The 19,010-nt window shown below is 42.4% G+C and overlaps 1 protein-coding gene across 3 annotated transcripts in view; it reads left to right on the forward strand.

Moving 5' to 3' along the window:
* The window catches only part of lmtk2 (lemur tyrosine kinase 2), a 70,295-nt gene that overhangs the window by 11,726 nt on the left and 39,559 nt on the right, over window positions 1-19,010 (forward strand). For all 3 annotated transcript variants that reach the window (XM_061885097.1, XM_061885098.1, XM_061885099.1), the window contains exons 2-6: window positions 7,963-8,096; window positions 9,843-9,996; window positions 10,077-10,153; window positions 10,216-10,334; window positions 10,453-10,540. In XM_061885097.1, the coding sequence (XP_061741081.1) occupies window positions 7,963-8,096; window positions 9,843-9,996; window positions 10,077-10,153; window positions 10,216-10,334; window positions 10,453-10,540 (572 nt within the window). The remainder of the gene's footprint in view (window positions 1-7,962; window positions 8,097-9,842; window positions 9,997-10,076; window positions 10,154-10,215; window positions 10,335-10,452; window positions 10,541-19,010) is intronic.

Genomic DNA, 19,010 nt, shown 5'->3' on the forward strand with positions numbered 1-19,010 from the left:
CTGAAAGGATTTAGAAGAGAACATCCACGATAAAGTTCACAGCTTTCGGTGCTAAGAGAAAAGCCCTGCGTCTACCGGAAGTCGCAGACGATGACGTCACCCGTGTGAGGGCTCTGTCACGCCAAATTTCTTCCCCCCTAAAAAAACCTCCCCCCCCATTTACTTCCGGGGTCATGATTAATACAGACGTTTTGTTAACGCTATATTATAACAAAAATATTAAATCATTTACAAACACAAGCTATGGGATGACGCATTTACTTCCGGAGTCACGTTTCCCAGGGGGTGATGGATCAAATGCAGAGAATAATTTCGCCACATCTAGTATGTGTGTGACAATCATTGGTACTTTACTTTAACTTAATTTTTTACTCAAACTCGAAATTTTATATATATCTCAATATATTTTTCAGTAAAAGTATACATATATAAATTTAGATTTTTCAGTAAAATTGAAGTGAATGACAACTCTACTGTATTAACCCAGTTTGTCAAGATGTGTATTAACAGCACAAAAAAGAAATGGTTTAACTTGCACAGAATTACATAACATAAATACAATAGGCAAATATTATTTGTAACTATAATAAATAACATAGCTATGCAAATAATACAAAATGTATTAAACTCAGATAAATAAAAACATTTGCAGGAAAGCACTTTTTGATTTTCCTTCCCGGATCGATGACCCGCCCTACCTTGCCTCTGATTGGCCTGTTCCTAACAATGTCATGACTCATCATAGTAAATAAACGACCAATCATGGATGTTCTTAAAAGTGCAAACACGTCTTGGACGGAGGAAGTATGGCCTGGGGGTTAGTAGCCCATGGAGGGGGACCACGGGAGAACAAGGAACACACCAAATAAGCGGCGTTTGGTAATTTTAACGCTACATAAATTATATCGATATCACAATATTTTCTTGATTTATATTTTGTTTAAAAATATATTGATATATCTTACAAACTTGATATATATCGACCAGCCCTACCTGTAGTGTAATGCCCGCAGCTAAAAGCAACTGCGTGAGAACATACCCTCGAATACTCACGAAATAGTCATTTTCTAAATCGCAGAGACAAACCTGCAATACATCGAGTATATTCCATGTATCGCCCTGCCCTACTTCTTTTTTTTCCATGGCGTAGGTGTCTCTAATGTCAACCATGCCACACTTATCTTCATGCTGCTTTATCGAAATAGCATTTAGTCCTCTCCGATAGCTTAACAAAGACCTGTTAGCCATAATTTGTCACCGTCAAATCGTATTTGTCGTCATGCAAAAACTACATCGGGTGCTAAATGACGTCATATGATTGCCAAATGACGTCACATGATTGAAAACCTTGTACCTTCTGTCATCCTGTGGTAGAGAATGTAGTTGTCGTCACTATCTGTCACTGACATAGATAGATGAAAAAGATGTGTTATCTGTAGAAAAGTGGTGTAATTGGATGATTTCTCAATATGCCGTGGAACAGTGGTTGGGTATGACTGCTCTGCCTCAAAACTTCTTGTCAAACTAAGAAGGCCCTTGACAGAGAGGTGAATATAATGAAGCTGCTAATGTATAACTGCCACCCACATTCCATGTTTATCAACTTTGGTCAATCATTACCAACAGTTTTGTTGATCAGTTATAATACAGAACAGCAAAGGTAATGTCGCAATAGTTTTTAATAGTTTTATGACATCGTAATCTTGTACTTAGGCCATCGCAATCCACATGTCGATCCATTAAAATGCAACCCAATATTCTCAATGAAAGGTCCATAAATGAGTGTCGTGGATCGAATCTGCAAGGCTGTCTCTGTTGTGTCACATTTAGCTGGAGTGTCAATGTTCAGTTGTGACCTGCTGTGACAATCAGGTGACAGTAACATATCCTAGGCTGTTAGTCAGGTTAAACATTGAACCTCTACTTTCCATGATGCTACAGTGACTTAACACCAAGGTTAGCCTTCACAATCCAGCCGATCTCATGATAGTTTATGGTCACTGGAGCCATCAGTTTGGCAGATTTGGATGTTGGAAGTAGTTGAGCACTCTTTGGCTATGTCCACACTAAGCCGGATAACCCCTTAAACGGATAATTATTTAGCCAAAGCCCCATTTCAGCCACACTAAACTATCATTTAAGGTGCCCCTCCTCGGACAAATTTTTACACGGGTAAGTGCGCCGTGTATTTCTTGAATCTCCGGCGCTTAGCTTTGTATGGACTCATTGATCGTTTACAAACGAGTTCAGAGAGGAAGTGACTTCAGAAAGACTGCTCCCCACACAGGAAGTGATGTCAGTCTCAGTCCAGAGTATATCAAGTCACCGAAAAAAAAAGAAAGTGAGGCGTGTCCTCACCCGATATTTAGAGTCCTAGTTTGATTGATGTAAAATGTTCTTCATCACATTGTTTAGGTGTGTATTAAGGATTTGATTCATTTATGATGGCTCAGGTGTGATTTGCTACAATAGAGCCCCACAGAACACTGGATTCCACAACACTGGATATTGTTCAGATAAGTTAAATTCAAGAACTTGCACACAAAGCAACACTGGAGGTGACTCTGACCTGCGCATTTTCCGCACACGCGCATTAGGTCGCGTTGCGCCGCCGGACAGAGAAGGGAGGGTGTTGTAAACGGTGGCATTGTTGTGTGTGGACATGGACAAGGTTAGGTGGGATTTACTACCCTAGATAACTTTAGCCTTTGTTGCAGAATAGTTTCAAATGTGTACTCTAACTGGAGGCTGTTTAGTAGGGCTGCGAATCTTTGGGTGTCCCACGATTCGATTGAATATCAATTCTTGGGATCACGATTCGATTCAAAATCGATTTTTTTTTTTTTTTTTTTCAATTCAACAAGATTCTCGATTCAAAAACGATTTTTTTTCCCGATTTAAAAGGATTCTCTATTCATTCAATACCTAGGATTTCAGCAGGATCTACCCCAGTCTGCTGACATTCAAGCAGAGTAGTAGATTTTTGTAAAAAGCTTTAATAATTGGAAAGGACAATATTTTATCAACTGATTGGAATAATGTAAATTTGTTTTAACTATCAAACAAACCAAAAATATGACTTATTTTATCTTTGTGAAAATATTGGACACAGTGTCTTGTCAAGCTTATGAGATACACTGTGACACTATTGTTCTTTTTTTAAATTTGTATAAATGTCTAATGATAATGTCAATGAGGTATTTTTAATCACTGCCGTGCTGAAATGATAACTAATATTAATACTGTTGTTGATAATATTCATTTTTGTTTCACTACTTTTGGTTTGTTCTGCCTCGTGTTTGTGTCTCCTCTCAATTGCTCTGTTTATGTCTGTGTTGCTGGGTCAGGTTTGGTTTTGTCTGTGTTGCTGGGTCAGGTTTGTTTTTGGAATTGGATTGCATTGTTATGGTATTGCTGTGTTTTGTTTTGTTGGATTGATAAAAAAAAAAAAATCGATTTAAAAAAAAAAATGGGAATCGATTTTGAATCACACATGAGAATCGCGATTCAAATTTAAATAGATGTTTTCCCACACCCCTACTGTTTAGCTGAATCACCAACAAATTTGGTTCACTCTTTGACATTAGAGTTGCGTGATATAAATGGTATAAATTTGGCCGACGTAAAGTTTTTTCTATCGTCATGCATTTTGATGGCACTTGGTACAGCGCCAAGCAAACTGTGTCGTCAATGCAATGTAGAGTCCTCGCGAGCAATTAAACATTCCTCCACAGCGCAAAACACTGATCCTCACTTCTGTGGCAGCAGATAAGAATAGAATAGAATAGACATTATTGTCATATTTGCATATAACGAAATTAAAGACTCCAACTTTAGGTGCGGTTGTGGGAACAAATATGGTGTAAAATAAATAACACAAGTACTAACAATTGAAATAAACATACTACTATTCAATAAAAATAACAAGCAATCCTGTACAATATACAAAACACTGTAGAATACAAAATACTGTACAATATACAGAACAAGACAAAAGTACCGAAGTAATAAATAACAATCAGTGTCGGACGTATTGCACTCGAAGGGTAGTATTGCACAGTAGGGTATTACTGAACTCGCTTCTGTGTTGGATCCGCTTTGGACTGGCCTCTCGCGACTGTGTTGGATCCATTATGGATTGAACTTTCACAGTATCATGTTAGACCCGCTCGACATCCATTGCTTTCGTCCTCTCCAAGGTTCTCATGGTGATCATTGTCACCGACGTCCCACTGGGTGTGAGTTTTCCTTGCCCTTATGTGGGCCTACCGAGGATGTCGTGGTGGTTTGTGTTGTGGTTTGTGCAGCCCTTTGAGACACTAGTGATTTAGGGCTATATAAGTAAACATTGAGGGCTTCACGGTGGCAGAGGGGTTAGTGCGTCTGCCTCACAATACGAAGGTCCTGCAGACCTGGGTTCAAATCCAGGCTCGGGATCTTTCTGTGTGGAGTTTGCATGTTCTCCCCGTGAATACGTGGGTTCCCTCCGGGTACTCCGGCTTCCTCCCACTTCCAAAGACATGCACCTGGGGATAGGTTGATTGGCAACACTAAATTGGCCCTAGTGTGTGAATGTGAGTGTGAATGTTGTCTGTCTATCTGTGTTGGCCCTGCGATGAGGTGGCGACTTGTCCAGGGTGTACCCCGCCTTCCGCCCGACTGTAGCTGAGATAGGCGCCAGCACCCCCCGCGACCCCAAAAGGGAATAAGCGGTAGAAAATGGATGGAAGTAAACATTGATTGATTGATGGTATTAGGGCAGGATATTGTACAGGGGTGAATTATTATTATTATAAGTAAGAGTTCAACATGGTGGCAGCTCTGGGAAAAAAGCTGTCTCTGAGCCTGTTTGTTCTGGCTCTGATGCACCTGTAGCGCCTGCCCGATGGTAGCAGGTGGAACAGGTGGTAGCCAGGGTGTGTGCTGTCTTTGGGCATGGTTTTTGCTTTCTTGAGGCAACAGGAGTTATGTAATTCCTTCAGGGAGGGCAGGGGGCAGACAATGATTTTTTGTGCAGACTTTATGACCCTCTGAATCGCCTGTTTGTCTGCTTCAGTGCAGCTGGCGTACCACACTGTTATGCAGTACGTCAGCAGGCTCTCGACAGCCGAGCGATAGAAGGTCACCATCAGCTGCCTCTCCAGTCTGTTCTGCCTTAGCAACCTCAGGAAGTGGAGTCTCCGCTGGGCCTTCTGGATGACCACAGTTGTATTTTGAGTCCAGGACAGGTCAGCAGATATGAGGGTGCCGAGGAACTTGAAGGAGCTGACTCTCTCCACCTCCTCGCCGTTGGTGTACAGAGGGGCGGGGTCTGCAGTGTTTTTTCCTGAAGTCAAAGATGAGTTCCTTGGTTTTTGTGGTGTTCAGTGCCAGATTATTCACTGAACACCACGCTGATAGTTTCAGGACCTCATCTCTGTATGCAGACTCATACCCCCTGTAATGGGACCTACCACCGTTGTGTCATCGGCGAACTTGATTATGGCGTTCTCCGAGTGGGCTGGACTACAGTCATAGGTGTAGAGGGAATACAGCAAAGGGTGATAAACTATGTATCTTACATGTATCCGTTATCGCTGGAGAATAAAGTAGCTAAACATGCTACACTAAACACAATAGGAAGATACAATAAGTCATGCTAAGCGAGAGTTTTTCAATGTGAACAAGACTGGGCGGAGCCATACAAATATCGTTCGTACCGACACCCAAGTATAGTATCAGTATATGGTCAATAACTACAGTGATTAAATTGATATTTCTCATTATCACAATGAAAATGGTGCCATGCACTTTATACTTATGAGCAATTGTCTACACAGTTGCTCTTGGGACCTTAAGCTGCTTTTGAAATGGCTCCAAGTGACTTTCCTGACATGTTCAGGTCAATAATTAGTTTTTTCAGATCCGTGCTGAGTTCCTTCGACTTTCCCATTGTCGCGTTTGTAACCAAGTCTAATGACTGCATCACATGGGCCCTATTTAAATGGCCTCAGAGAAGTCAACAGGTGTCGACAATCATAATCACTCACATGAAGTTGAGAGGCCATGCCATGAAGCTAATTTGATTTGATTATAACTTTTCTACCTCACCAAAATTGATAATGTAAAACCAAGCCAAATACAAGTCACCAAAATGATTCCCGAGCGCGGCCACCGCTGCTGCTCACTAATCCCCTCACCTCCCAGGGAGTGAAAAAGGGGATGGGTCAAATGCAAAGGGCACATTTCACCACGCCCCGGGTGTGCGTGTGACTATCATTGGTACTTTAACTTAACTTAACTTTAACTTTAAGAGGTGCTCACCACAGTTGGGACACATGTGCAGAGATGTACATTTCAACTGTAATTATACCAAGTTTAAGATCAGCATATATAAGGTCGATACTGAAGTTATTAGATCAATATTTTTTTTATTATGACTTGACTTGACTTTATTAATTCATGCTTGCAGTGGAGACATTATCATGTCTTTTTTTGTTGTTTTTGTTATTGATTACAAATCCTGAACTAAGTCCCTGGACGAAAATATTTAAATCAGAGCCTGTAGTAGTTTTTGCTATTGTTCAGTTATTTTGCCGTATTGACTCAAAATATTTTTTGTAATAAAAGGTAATAAGGAATACATTTAAATATTTAATTGACATTGTTACAAGGTCTCAGCTTACCTGCGACCCTAGTAAATATAACAAGTATAGAAATGGATGCATGGATATTGTTGTCTGTATTTTTTACATTTTAATTGTGATCAAATTAGTCAGTGATCTTGAAATGTTGATGTATTAGCATTGGTATGTCCTATAATTACCCCTGTAATTATTTGGTATTGGATTGATACCCAAATGTGTGGTATCTCCCAAAACTAATGTAAAATATTATAATAGGAATACATGTTAATTACATTTAAACAGAAATAAAGATAGAACAATATAACTGCAGAAAGTAACCAATTATTTGTAGTAAATTAGGAAGTAGATTAAAAATAGTTTTGAGAAAATAATTAAACCGATAATGACACTGTTACTTCATATGTCAGCAGCTAAATTAGGAACTTTATAACCCACTTTGAAATATATTACAATTATATTATTATTTATATGCAAAATATTTTATATTGTAATATATATCATTATCTCAGTTGATTGTAGCATCCAAAATCGTGATTGCGATTGAAATTTTATTTGTGCAACCCTAGCTGAACTTTTGGCAAAGATGGGTTTATCCCACACATACCCAGCCTATTTCAGATACTTTGATATGCTCAAAAGTGGTTGCTCCATCTTTGTGCACCAATAACGAGGATTTACGCGCAAAAAATCAAAGCTGACACTATGAGGGATTGACTCTGAAACATCTTTTGACTATTGACTCACTGCATCACACAGTGACCAGTGGTCTCATCTTTCAAATGGGCAGTGATATTTGGGAGGTCAGCCAAGATGGACATTGTGAAAGAATTTGCTGTCTAGTCAAAATTGGTCTCAAGAATATTAACTGCCAGTGTTCTGTTTTCTAGATTTGTCATGATGCTATTTAAACAAGAGAGGCATACTCACAATGTGCTGCGCATCTTTGGAAATTGGTCATGCATCAAAATGCATGAATTATTAGTAGATACTGGTGTGTGAAATTTGATGAATTCGGCTCGCATGGCTTCGGTCTCACCTGACTTTTGGAAGTGCTGGGCAAGCAGCATCCTCCCATCAGCTGCTTCGAGGCACACAAACCCACACCCACCGTTTTCCATGAGGGTGGGGTGGAGAGTGTTTGCCCACACTAGCCCTAGATAAACCTGAAAGTAAAAGCTGTTTTGACCTTACTTGCATTCATTGTCAATCTGTATTTATTGTTGAAATAATCATACTGTGGTGCCTGGTACACTTTTGTATGACATTTAAAAGTGGTGACTTTTTATTCAATTGATTGATTTACCACCTCATGGCTTGTTTTGTTTTGACATTGCAGACAGAGGCACAGGCGACCCATTGTATGTGTCCCTCTCCCTGTCTCTGGTGCTTTCCCTGACGGCGCTGGTGGCCCTGGTGGTGCTGTTAGTGAACTGTGTGACCTGCTGCAAGAAGAGGGAGATCAATTTCAAGGTGAGACTCCCAGGGTGCGCTTAGCCTGACCACAGTTGGCCAAAAGACCCAGTGCTCCATCTGATATTACATTAAAAGTAGATTAACACATGTACAGTCGTGGTTGAAAGTTTACATACACTTGTCAAGAACATAATGTCATGGCTGTCTTGAGTTTCCAATTATTTTTACAACTCTTATTTTTTTGTGATAGAGTGATTGGACCACATACTTGTTCACAAAAAACATTCATGAAGTTTGGTTCTTTTATGAATGTATTATGGGTCTCCTGAAAATGTGAGCAAATGTGCTGCGTCAAAAGTATACATACAGCAATGTTAATATTTGCTTACATGTCCCTTGGCAAGTTTCACTGCAATAAAGCGCTTTTGGTAGCCATCCACAAGCTTCTGGTTGAATTTTTGACCACTCCTCTTGACAAATTTGGTGCAGTTTAGCAAAATATGTTGGTTTTCTGAGATGGACTTGTTTCTTCAGCATTGTCCACACGTTTAAGTGTGGACTTTGGGAAGGCCATTCTAAAACCTTAATTCTAGCCTGATTTAGCTATTCCTTTACCATTTTTGATGTGTGTTTGGGATCATGGTCCTGTTGGAACACCCAACTGCGGCCAGGACCCAACCTCCGTACGATGATTTTTGTCTCATCTGACCACAGAACTTTCCTCCAAAAAGTCTTATGTGATAACAGATGAAACAAAAATTGAGTTGTTTGGCCACAATACCCATCAATATATTCGGAGGAGAAAAAGTGAGGCCTTCAATCCCAGAAACACCATTCCTACCGTCAAGCAAGGTTGGTATTAGTATTATGCTCTGGGCCTCAAGAACTCCTTTGTCCCACACGCCATTAGACTGTACAACTCCTCTCTGGGACGGGGGACGGGGCGTATTAGGATGACAGGGGATGCAAAACATTAACAGTGCAATACGTTTTCATAACATGGTCACTACTGCCTACTTTGTCTTGTAATATTCTTATTTTACTGTTATATTGTTATTCCCATTGTTTTTATTCTTTTTGTAATATTTCTCTATTTTGTTTCCTTTTAAACCCCCATTATTTACTTTTTATTTTTTTCTTTAAATTGATCTCAACGCTGTACACTGCTGCTGGAATTTTAATTTTCCTGAAGGAATCAATAAAGTACTATCTATCTATCTATCCATCCATCCATCTATCTATCTATCTATCTATGTTTTGCTGCCAATTGAACTGGTGCTTTACAAAGAGTAAATGGGACAATAAAAAAGGAGGATTACTTATAAATTCTTGGCCTTCCCAAAGTCCTCACTTTAAAGTGTGGACAATGCTGAAGAAACAAGTCCATGTCAGAAAACCAACACATTTAGCTGAACTGCACCAATTTTGTCAAGAGGAGTGGTCAAAAATTAAACCTGAAGCTTGTGGATGGCTACCAAAAGCGCCTTATTGCAGTGAAACTTGCCAAGGGACATGTAAGCAAATATTAACATTGCTGTGTGTATACTTTTGACCCAGCAGATTTGTTCACATTTTCAGTAGACCCATAATATATTCATAAAAGAACCAAACTTCATGGATTGTTTTTGTGACGAACAAGTATGTGCTCCAATCACTCTATCACAAAAAAAAAAAAGAGTTGTAGAAATGATTGGAAATAAGACCACGACTGTCTTATTTTGAGATTGCAAGAGACTTGTTGTATATGCCCTAAATTGTGAGTTAGGTTATATTGGTGAATGCTTTTGACATATTTTGATGCAGGAGTTTGAAGACCACTTTGAAGATGAGATTGACTTCACCCCGCCAGCGGAAGACACGCCGTCTATGCAGTCACCGGCCGAGGTGTACACCCTCGCCGTCTCTCCCGTAGCTTTACCCGGGCCCCCGCACCTCCAAACCAATGCACCCATCACAGGTTGGAAAACCGTCGATGTTCTTTTCTCCATTCGCAATTTGATTAATAATTACGCTTTTGACCTGTGGTTGGATTTACAGGAAGATCCACTGGCCTCCAGGTAGCCCGCCATAGTTTAAGTTACATTCAAGAGATTGGCAATGGATGGTTTGGCCAGGTAAGACTTTTTAAATACATGGTGTGTGGTTTGTTTTAAAAAGCTGCATGTTGTGTTAACAGGTAATTCTGAGTGAAATCTACACAGATCCAGGTGGCACCAGAGTAGTAGTAAAGGAGCTGAAGGCTAATGCGAATGCAAAGGAGCAGAATGACTTCCTGCAGCAGGGGGATCCTTATAGGTAAATCTCCTTTATACAAGTTATATATTATGTCATACATGTGTTTTAGTCATGTATTGTAATACTGTAAGGTACAGACTACAATCATTAATGTTTGTTGTTCTCTTTTATCCTCAAGAGTATTGCAGCACCCAAACCTACTCGAGTGCCTTGGACAGTGCGTTGAAGCGATTCCCTTTCTGCTTGTTTTTGAATACTGTGAAATGGTGAGTTGTAGAGGTCCTAAGAATACAATCACTTCCTAAAAACCGCTATTAAATATTTTTCCAACTATACCCAAGTCAACCGTTGCATAAAATATACATATCAAACAATAGTTATATTTGTTATGTAAATATTTTTTAAAGACATTGTTTACCGTATTTTCCGGATTATAAGTCGCTCCAGAGTATAAGTCACACTGGACGAAAATGCATATTAAAGAAGAGAAAAAAACATATATATGTCGCACTGGAGTATGTCGCATTTTTGGGGGAAATTTTATTTGATAAAATCCAACACCAAGAAAAGACATTTGAAAGGCAATTTAAAATAAATAAAGAATAGCGAACAACAGGCTGAATAAGTGTATGTTATATGAGGCATAAATAACCAACTGAGAAGGTGCCTTCTATGTTAAGGTAACATATTATGGTAAGAGTCATTCAAATAACTATAACATATAGAACATGCTATACGTTTACCAAACAATCTGTCACTCCTAATCGATAAATCCCATGAAATCTTCTTCCTCGATGTCTCTTCTAAGAAACTCTGCCAACTCCAAAGGTATGCGCCGCTTCCTCTTGTCGTTGTCTGCTGCATATTTCACTACGTCCAGCTTGTAATCTGCAGTACATAATTTCCTTTTCGGTGCCATTTTTATTCAGCTCTTCTCAGTTTTTATAAGTTACCACCAACGATGAAATGATCAATTTCAATAGCTACGGCAGTAGCATATAGTAGTTAGCATTCCATGACCCAAAATGCACTTCTGCCATGACCCTTCTTTTTGGTTGACGTGTGTGTGACGGTTGCTGACATTTTCTTCGTCTCTTCCGTGAATGAGATAAAAAATATTATTTTATATTTTACGGTAATGGGTTAATAATTTCACACATAAGTCGCCCCGGAGTATATGTCGCGCCCCCAGCCAAACTATGAAAAAAAACTGCGACTTATTGTCCGAAAAATATGGTACATGTTTCCACTATTAAACAATGCTACTATAAGGTAAATATACAATACCACACGCACTTTCTTTGTATTATCTTTTTAAACGCCATTTGAAACATCAATACCATTTTGGTGACAAGGCACCCTTGCAGAAAACAAAAAGTGAAACATTTTGCCGAATGCTTTAAATGGGGAAAAACTAGCGGCATCTGGTGCACAAAATTAAAGAAACAGAACTGGAAGGCCACTAGGAAATTGAAATCTTAACAAAGAATTGCATTAGGTTACGAAACTAAATAACAGCAGAAAAAACATTGGTGAAGAAATAACAGTGCTTTTTCTGTAGTGTTGCCATTTTAGATTGATTCATGAAACAAAAAAGTTTTATTCTGAATATTCTCTCTTGACTCCTCTCTGAGCTGCAACCTTATCGTGGTAGAGGAGTTTGCGTGTCCCAATGATCCTAGGAGCTATGTTGTCCGGGGGCATAAAGCCCCCTGGTAGGGTCTCCCAAGGCAAACAGGTTCTAGGTGAGGGATCAGACAAAGAGCAGCTCGAAGACCTTTATGAAGATGAAAAACCATGGACCCAGATTTCCCTCGCCCGGACGCGGGTCACCGGGGCCCCCCTCTGGAGCCAGGCCCGGAGGTGGGGCACGATGGCGAGCGCCTGGTGGCCGGGCCTGTTCCCATGGGGCCCGGCCGGGCACAGCCCGAAGAGGCAACGTGGGTCACCCCTCCAATGGGCTCACCACCCATAGCAGGGGCCATAGAGGTCGGGTGCATTGTGAGCTGGGCGACAGCCGAAGGCAGGGCACTTGGCGGTCCGATCCTCGGCTACAGAAGCTAGCTCTTGGGACGTGGAACGTCACGTCACTGGGGGGGAAGGAGCCTGAGCTAGTGCGCGAAGTCGAGAAATTCCGGCTGGATATAGTTGGACTCACTTCGACGCACAGCAAGGGCTCTGGAACCACTTCTCTCGAGAGGGATTGGACCCTCTTCCACTCTGGCGTTGCCGGCAGTGAGAGGCGACGGGCTGGGGTGGCAATTCTTGTTTCCCCCCGGCTCAAAGCCTGTACGTTGGAGTTCAACCCGGTGGACGAAAGGGTAGCCTCCCTCCGCCTTCGGGTGGGGGGACGGGTCCTGACTGTTGTTTGTGCTTATGCACCAAACAGCAGTTCAGAGTACCCACCCTTTTTGGGAACACTCGAGGGAGTACTGGAAAGTGCTCCCCCGGGTGATTCCCTTGTCCTACTGGGAGACTTCAACGCTCACGTTGGCAACGACAGTGAAACCTGGAGAGGCGTGATTGGGAAGAATGGCCGCCCGGATCTGAACCCGAGTGGTGTTTTGTTATTGGACTTTTGTGCTCGTCACAGTTTGTCGATAACAAACACCATGTTCAAACATAAGGGTGTCCATATGTGCACTTGGCACCAGGATACCCTAGGCCGCAGTTCCATGATCGACTTTGTAGTTGTGTCATCGGATTTGCGGCCTCATGTTTTGGACACTCGGGTGAAGAGAGGGGCGGAGCTTTCTACCGATCACCACCTGGTGGTGAGTTGGCTGCGATGGTGGGGGAGGATGCCGGACAGACCTGGGAGGCCCAAACGCATTGTGAGGGTCTGCTGGGAACGTCTGGCAGAGTCTCCTGTCAGACAAAGTTTCAATTCCCACCTCCGGAAGAACTTTGAACATGTCACGAGGGAGGTGCTGGACATTGAGTCCGAGTGGACCATGTTCCGCACCTCTATTGTCGAGGCGGCAGATCGGAGCTGTGGCCGCAAGGTAGTTGGTGCCTGTCGGGGCGGCAATCCTAAAACCCCTTGGTGGACACCAGCGGTGAGGGATGCCGTCAAGCTGAAGAAGGAGTCCTATCGGGTCCTTTTGGCTCATAGGACTCCGGAGGCAGTGGACAGGTACCGACAGGCCAAGCGGTGTACAGCTTCAGCGGTCGCGGAGGCAAAAACTCGGACATGGGAAGAGTTCGGGGAAGCCATGGAAAACGACTTCCGGACGGCTTCGAAGCGATTCTGGACCACCGTCCGCCGCCTCAGGAAGGGGAAGCAGTGCACTATCAACACCGTGTATGGTGCGGATGGTGTTCTGCTGACCTCGACTGCGGATGTTGTGGATAGGTGGAAGGAATACTTCGAAGACCTCCTCAATCCCACCAACACGTCTTCCTATGAGGAACCAGTGCCTGGGGAATCTGTGGTGGACTCTCCTATTTCTGGGGCTGAGGTCGCTGAGGTAGTTAAAAAGCTCCTCGGTGGCAAGGCCCCAGGGGTGGACGAGATCCGCCCGGAGTTCCTTAAGGCTCTGGATGCTGTGGGGCTGTCTTGGTTGACAAGACTTTGCAGCATCGCGTGGACATCGGGGGCGGTACCTCTGGATTGGCAGACCGGGGTGGTGGTTCCTCTCTTTAAGAAGGGGGACCGGAGGGTGTGTTCCAACTATCGTGGGATCACACTCCTCAGCCTTCCCGGTAAGGTTTATTCAGGTGTACTGGAGAGGAGGCTACGTCGGATAGTCGAACCTCGGATTCAGGAGGAACAGTGTGGTTTTCGTCCTGGTCGTGGAACTGTGGACCAGCTCTATACTCTCGGCAGGGTTCTTGAGGGTGCATGGGAGTTTGCCCAACCAGTCTACATGTGCTTTGTGGACTTGGAGAAGGCATTCGACCGTGTCCCTCGGGAAGTCCTGTGGGGAGTGCTCAGAGAGTATGGGGTATCGGACTGTCTTATTGTGGCGGTCCGTTCCCTGTACGATCAGTGCCAGAGCTTGGTTCGCATTGCCGGCAGTAAGTCGAACACATTTCCAGTGAGGGTTGGACTCCGCCAAGGCTGTCCTTTGTCACCGATTCTGTTCATAACTTTTATGGACAGAATTTCTAGGCGCAGTCAAGGCGTTGAGGGGTTCCGGTTTGGTAACCGCAGGATTAGGTCTCTGCTTTTTGCAGATGATGTGGTCCTGATGGCTTCATCTGACCGGGATCTTCAGCTCTCGCTGGATCGGTTCGCAGCCGAGTGTGAAGCGACCGGAATGAGAATCAGCACCTCCAAATCCGAGTCCATGGTTCTCGCCCGGAAAAGGGTGGAGTGCCATCTCCGGGTTGGGGAGGAGACCCTGCCCCAAGTGGAGGAGTTCAAGTACCTAGGAGTCTTGTTCACGAGTGAGGGAAGAGTGGATCGTGAGATCGACAGGCGGATCGGTGCGGCGTCCTCAGTAATGCGGACGTTGTACCGATCCGTTGTGGTGAAGAAGGAGCTGAGCCGGAAGGCAAAGCTCTCAATTTACCGGTCGATCTACGTTCCCATCCTCACCTATGGTCATGAGCTTTGGGTCATGACCGAAAGGATAAGATCACGGGTACAAGCGGCCGAAATGAGTTTCCTCCGCCGTGTGGCGGGGCTCTCCCTTAGAGATAGGGTGAGAAGCTCTGCCATCCGGGAGGAACTCAAAGTAAAGCCGCTGCTCCTCCACATCGAGAGGAGCCAGATGAGGTGGTTCGGGCATCTGGTCAGGATGCCACCCGAACGCCTCCCTAGGGAGGTGTTTAGGGCACGTCCAACCGGTAGGAGGCCACGGGGAAGACCCAGGACACGTTGGGAAGACTATGTCTCCCGGCTGGCCTGGGAACGCCTCGGGATCCCCCGGGAAGAGCTAGACGAAGTGGCTGGGGAGAGGGAAGTCTGGGTTTCCCTGCTTAGGCTGTTGCCCCCGCGACCCGACCTCGGATAAGCGGAAGATGATGGATGGATGGATGGATGGATGGATTCTCTCTTGAGGTTTAGGCATATAAATGGATCAATGGAGGAGGACATTTACAGCCGTGGTTATTGCCGTTAGTAATCTAAAGAGTAAGAAGTCTTCATCCACAGGTCTTGTCAGTCTACCACACACACATTCAATAGATTAGATTAGATTAGATAGTACTTTATTTATTCCGTCAGGAGAGTTCCTTAGGCAAGACATTTGTTAAAATCTAGTCTAAAACACTTGCATAGCTGACCTGTGCTATTGACAATCTGGACTACTCAAGACCCATTAACTAAATCCCCAAACATATCTTCAAGACCACGTCATGACAGCTGATTTATTTACTCTTTCTCTCAACCTATTCTGGGTGGACAGGAGGACCCTACTTGCTTCCTCTTGAGTAGCTGCTTCCCCCCCCCTCTCTTAACCCAATCCACCTTACCTCCTCTCGTCACATAGCTCATTTAAGCCTGACACTTCTCACATTCCCACCTCAACCCAGTAAAGCAACGAGCTCCATTTACGCTCCTCCAGTGTCTACCCCAGCAGTTGCTGTGTTTGTGCATTTTTACGACGGGCGACTCACGTATTTTGGACACTAAACAAAATTTAAAAAACACCACAGTACAAGAGCCAATTATCGTGTTGTTTACTGCGGTAGCATTGGTTAATGGCACCCAAGTAGTTTAACGGCTTGATGTTATCTTGTGCAAACATCGAGTAGACATTGAATTTACACAACCTGCTCAAATAGGTGTGACAGGATGAAACTTTTTTTTTTAGAGGTTGGCTGTGTCTGTACAGAAATAGTTCTGCACAAGTAATGACTAACATGCCGTACAGTTTCAATTCAGCATACCCAAATTTGCGTGACGTTGCATGATTATGTCAGGTGCCTGGACGGTGTCCTGGCACTGTGTTCTATAACCCAGCCAGCTCTGATTAAGACCAGAAAGGAGAGTGAAAGACTCCTACTTTAGATTGACTGTGTGTCATTGGAGATATGTCCGTTTTAATTGACATGTCGACAGATTTATAACAGTATTTATCGTGTTTGGATAGAACTAAATGGTAATACTATAGCAACACTCTTAAGGTGATCCATTGTGGTTCTGTACAACTACAAACTTAAATAATCATCATGTGAAGTTTGTCAAGGACTAATATTGAACCTGACTACATTGTTGAAGTGTACCTAATTATACCTAAGTATGAAGGCTCATTCAAATATATGAAGTTGATTATTTAGCAGCTTCAATTCCACATCACTCGTCTGCCATATGTCAAAATATGTTTAAATGTGACACTGCAGCTCCACACTTGACAAGGTGAATCCCCAAAAGACGACATACGGTGACGTTTCTCCTTGACAGGTCCGGTGATTGATGACGGTTTTTCCGTCCCGTATCACCCATGCCTGGTAACCCTGACTCAAAGCATTTTAGACGTCAAAATACATTAGGCAACTGGTGCTGGGCCACAGCATGTCACATACCACATGCTGAGTGACAGCCTCAAAAGCACAGGTGTCTAACTCCTGGCCCACGGGCCAGATTCGGTCCAAGTCGGTATTTTATCTGACCGTATGTAAAGGAATGTGCATCTGGTCCGCAAGGTGAACTTCAGCAAATAATTTACTGTAGCATTACCACCACATGTACATGTTATGTAATTTAAACAATAACAGTGGGCACAGTGGTGGTAATAGAATGCATTACACTATTTTTCAACCAATGTTCCGCAGCGCACTAATGTGCCGTGAGATACAGTCTGGTGTACCATGGGAGATTATCTAATTTCACCTATGTGGGTTATATATATTTTTTTCAAACTAGTAATTATTCTTTATAGTAGTTTAATTATAGTCTGCAAATGATGTGTTGTGTTTGAGTGTCGGTGTTGTCTAGAGCTCGGTAGAGTTACCGTGTAATACTCTTCCATATCAGTAGGTGGCAGCCGGTTGCTAATTTCTTTGTAGATGTCGGAAACAGCGGGAGGCAGTGTGCAGGTAAAAAGTTGTCTAATGCTTCAAACAAAAATAAATAAAAGGTGAGTGCCCCTAAGAAAAGGCATGGAAGCTTAGGGAAGGCTATGCAGAACGAAACTAAAACTGGCTACAAAGTAAATAAAAACAGAATGCTGGACAACAGCAAAGACTTACTGTGGAGCAAAGATGGTGTCCACAAAGTACATCCGAACATTGATTGATTGAAATATTTTTTTCAAACCTGCACAATAAAAAAAAACTCTTTTTTTTCTTTTCTTTTTTACATTTTGGCAGAGATAATCATGCAAGGCTTGAAAAGGGGTTGGATGAAGCAGATGCTTATAATATCCCAACCCCTATCACTCATTCCACATTTAACATAAACAATATAATACAAGAACAATACTATATAAACAAAAACAAGAAAACTTGTACACTAACAATACGATAGTACCACTGTTGCTATAAGACGAGACAAAACACACAGGCCCAAACACACTCTGACCATACACCCCACTCTCACCGCTCTGTGCTGAGGGCATCACTCTCTATCCTCCTCGTACTTCTTCAGTACTTCTTTTTTAAACAGTGTTTTAAATTGAATCATTCTAGAACACATTTTTAAATGGTCCCCTAAGTTGTTCCACAGAGTGACTCCACGCACTGAAATGCACATTAATTTTAAAGTGGTTCTAAATTTAGGCAAATATAATTTGTTGTTTCCTCTTAAACTGTAACTATGTTGATCATCTCTGTCCTGGAATAGGTTCTGTATATTGGATGGTAGAGAGTTTTGGGAGGCCCTAAACATAATTTGAGCAGTTTTTAAGTTGATCACATCGTTCAGTTTAAGTTGCTTTAAGTCCATAAATAGTGGATTTGAATGATGTCTGTAGTGAACATGGGACACAATCCTGATGGCCTTTTTCTGCAGTGACTAAAGGTTGTAGACATGGCGTGACAATCAACAATGTCCCCACAAAGAAGGATAAAAACAACTGAAATATTCTTTATTGCTAAAACAAAGGAGCTGCGGGAAATATCGCTCAAAGGAAGACATGAAACTGCTGCAGGAAAATACCAAAAAAAGAGAAACAGCCACCAAAATAAGAGCGCAAGACAAAAACTAAAACACTACACACAGGAAAACAGCAAAAAACTCAAAATAAGTCATGGCGTGATGTTACAGGTGGTGACAGTACACCTACTTTGAGACAAGAGCTGTATTGATGCATGTTGGTTATGGTTTAAAGTCATATCCAAAAATTGCGATGTTTTATTGTGAACTGAGTTTCGTTTTTTTATTATTTCTGCTGGTGGTGTACCTCTGGATTTTTTCAACGCAAAAAATGTGCCTTGGCTCAAAAAAGGTTGAAAAACACTGCACTTGGGTGTCACACGACACATCACCAAAAGTAGCATTTTTTTTTTCTTTTTCACAGGACTAAAAACAACACCACAATAACTATTAAACCCTGTCCCTTTTAGATAACAAAATAAAGAAGCATGATGATTAATGACAGCCCTGCTCTAAAGTACGCATATCCTGCTTAATGGTGGAATAGAGTTGGTTCAGAGGATATGACACGAGCTGGCAGACTTTTGCTTTCCTTAAACCCTTATTGCCTTTGTTAATATAAGGGTGATTTAAATGCTTTTAATCTATGAAGTTATTGTACTAACATACTGATGACTTTCATGAAATGACTGGAGTGGACAGTAATTAAAATCACATTTTTAGATGTTGCTAATTGAAGGGTGATTTAAATG

The sequence above is a fragment of the Nerophis ophidion genome, linkage group LG23 (assembly GCF_033978795.1).
Source record: "Nerophis ophidion isolate RoL-2023_Sa linkage group LG23, RoL_Noph_v1.0, whole genome shotgun sequence".
NCBI lineage: Eukaryota > Metazoa > Chordata > Actinopteri > Syngnathiformes > Syngnathidae > Nerophis > Nerophis ophidion.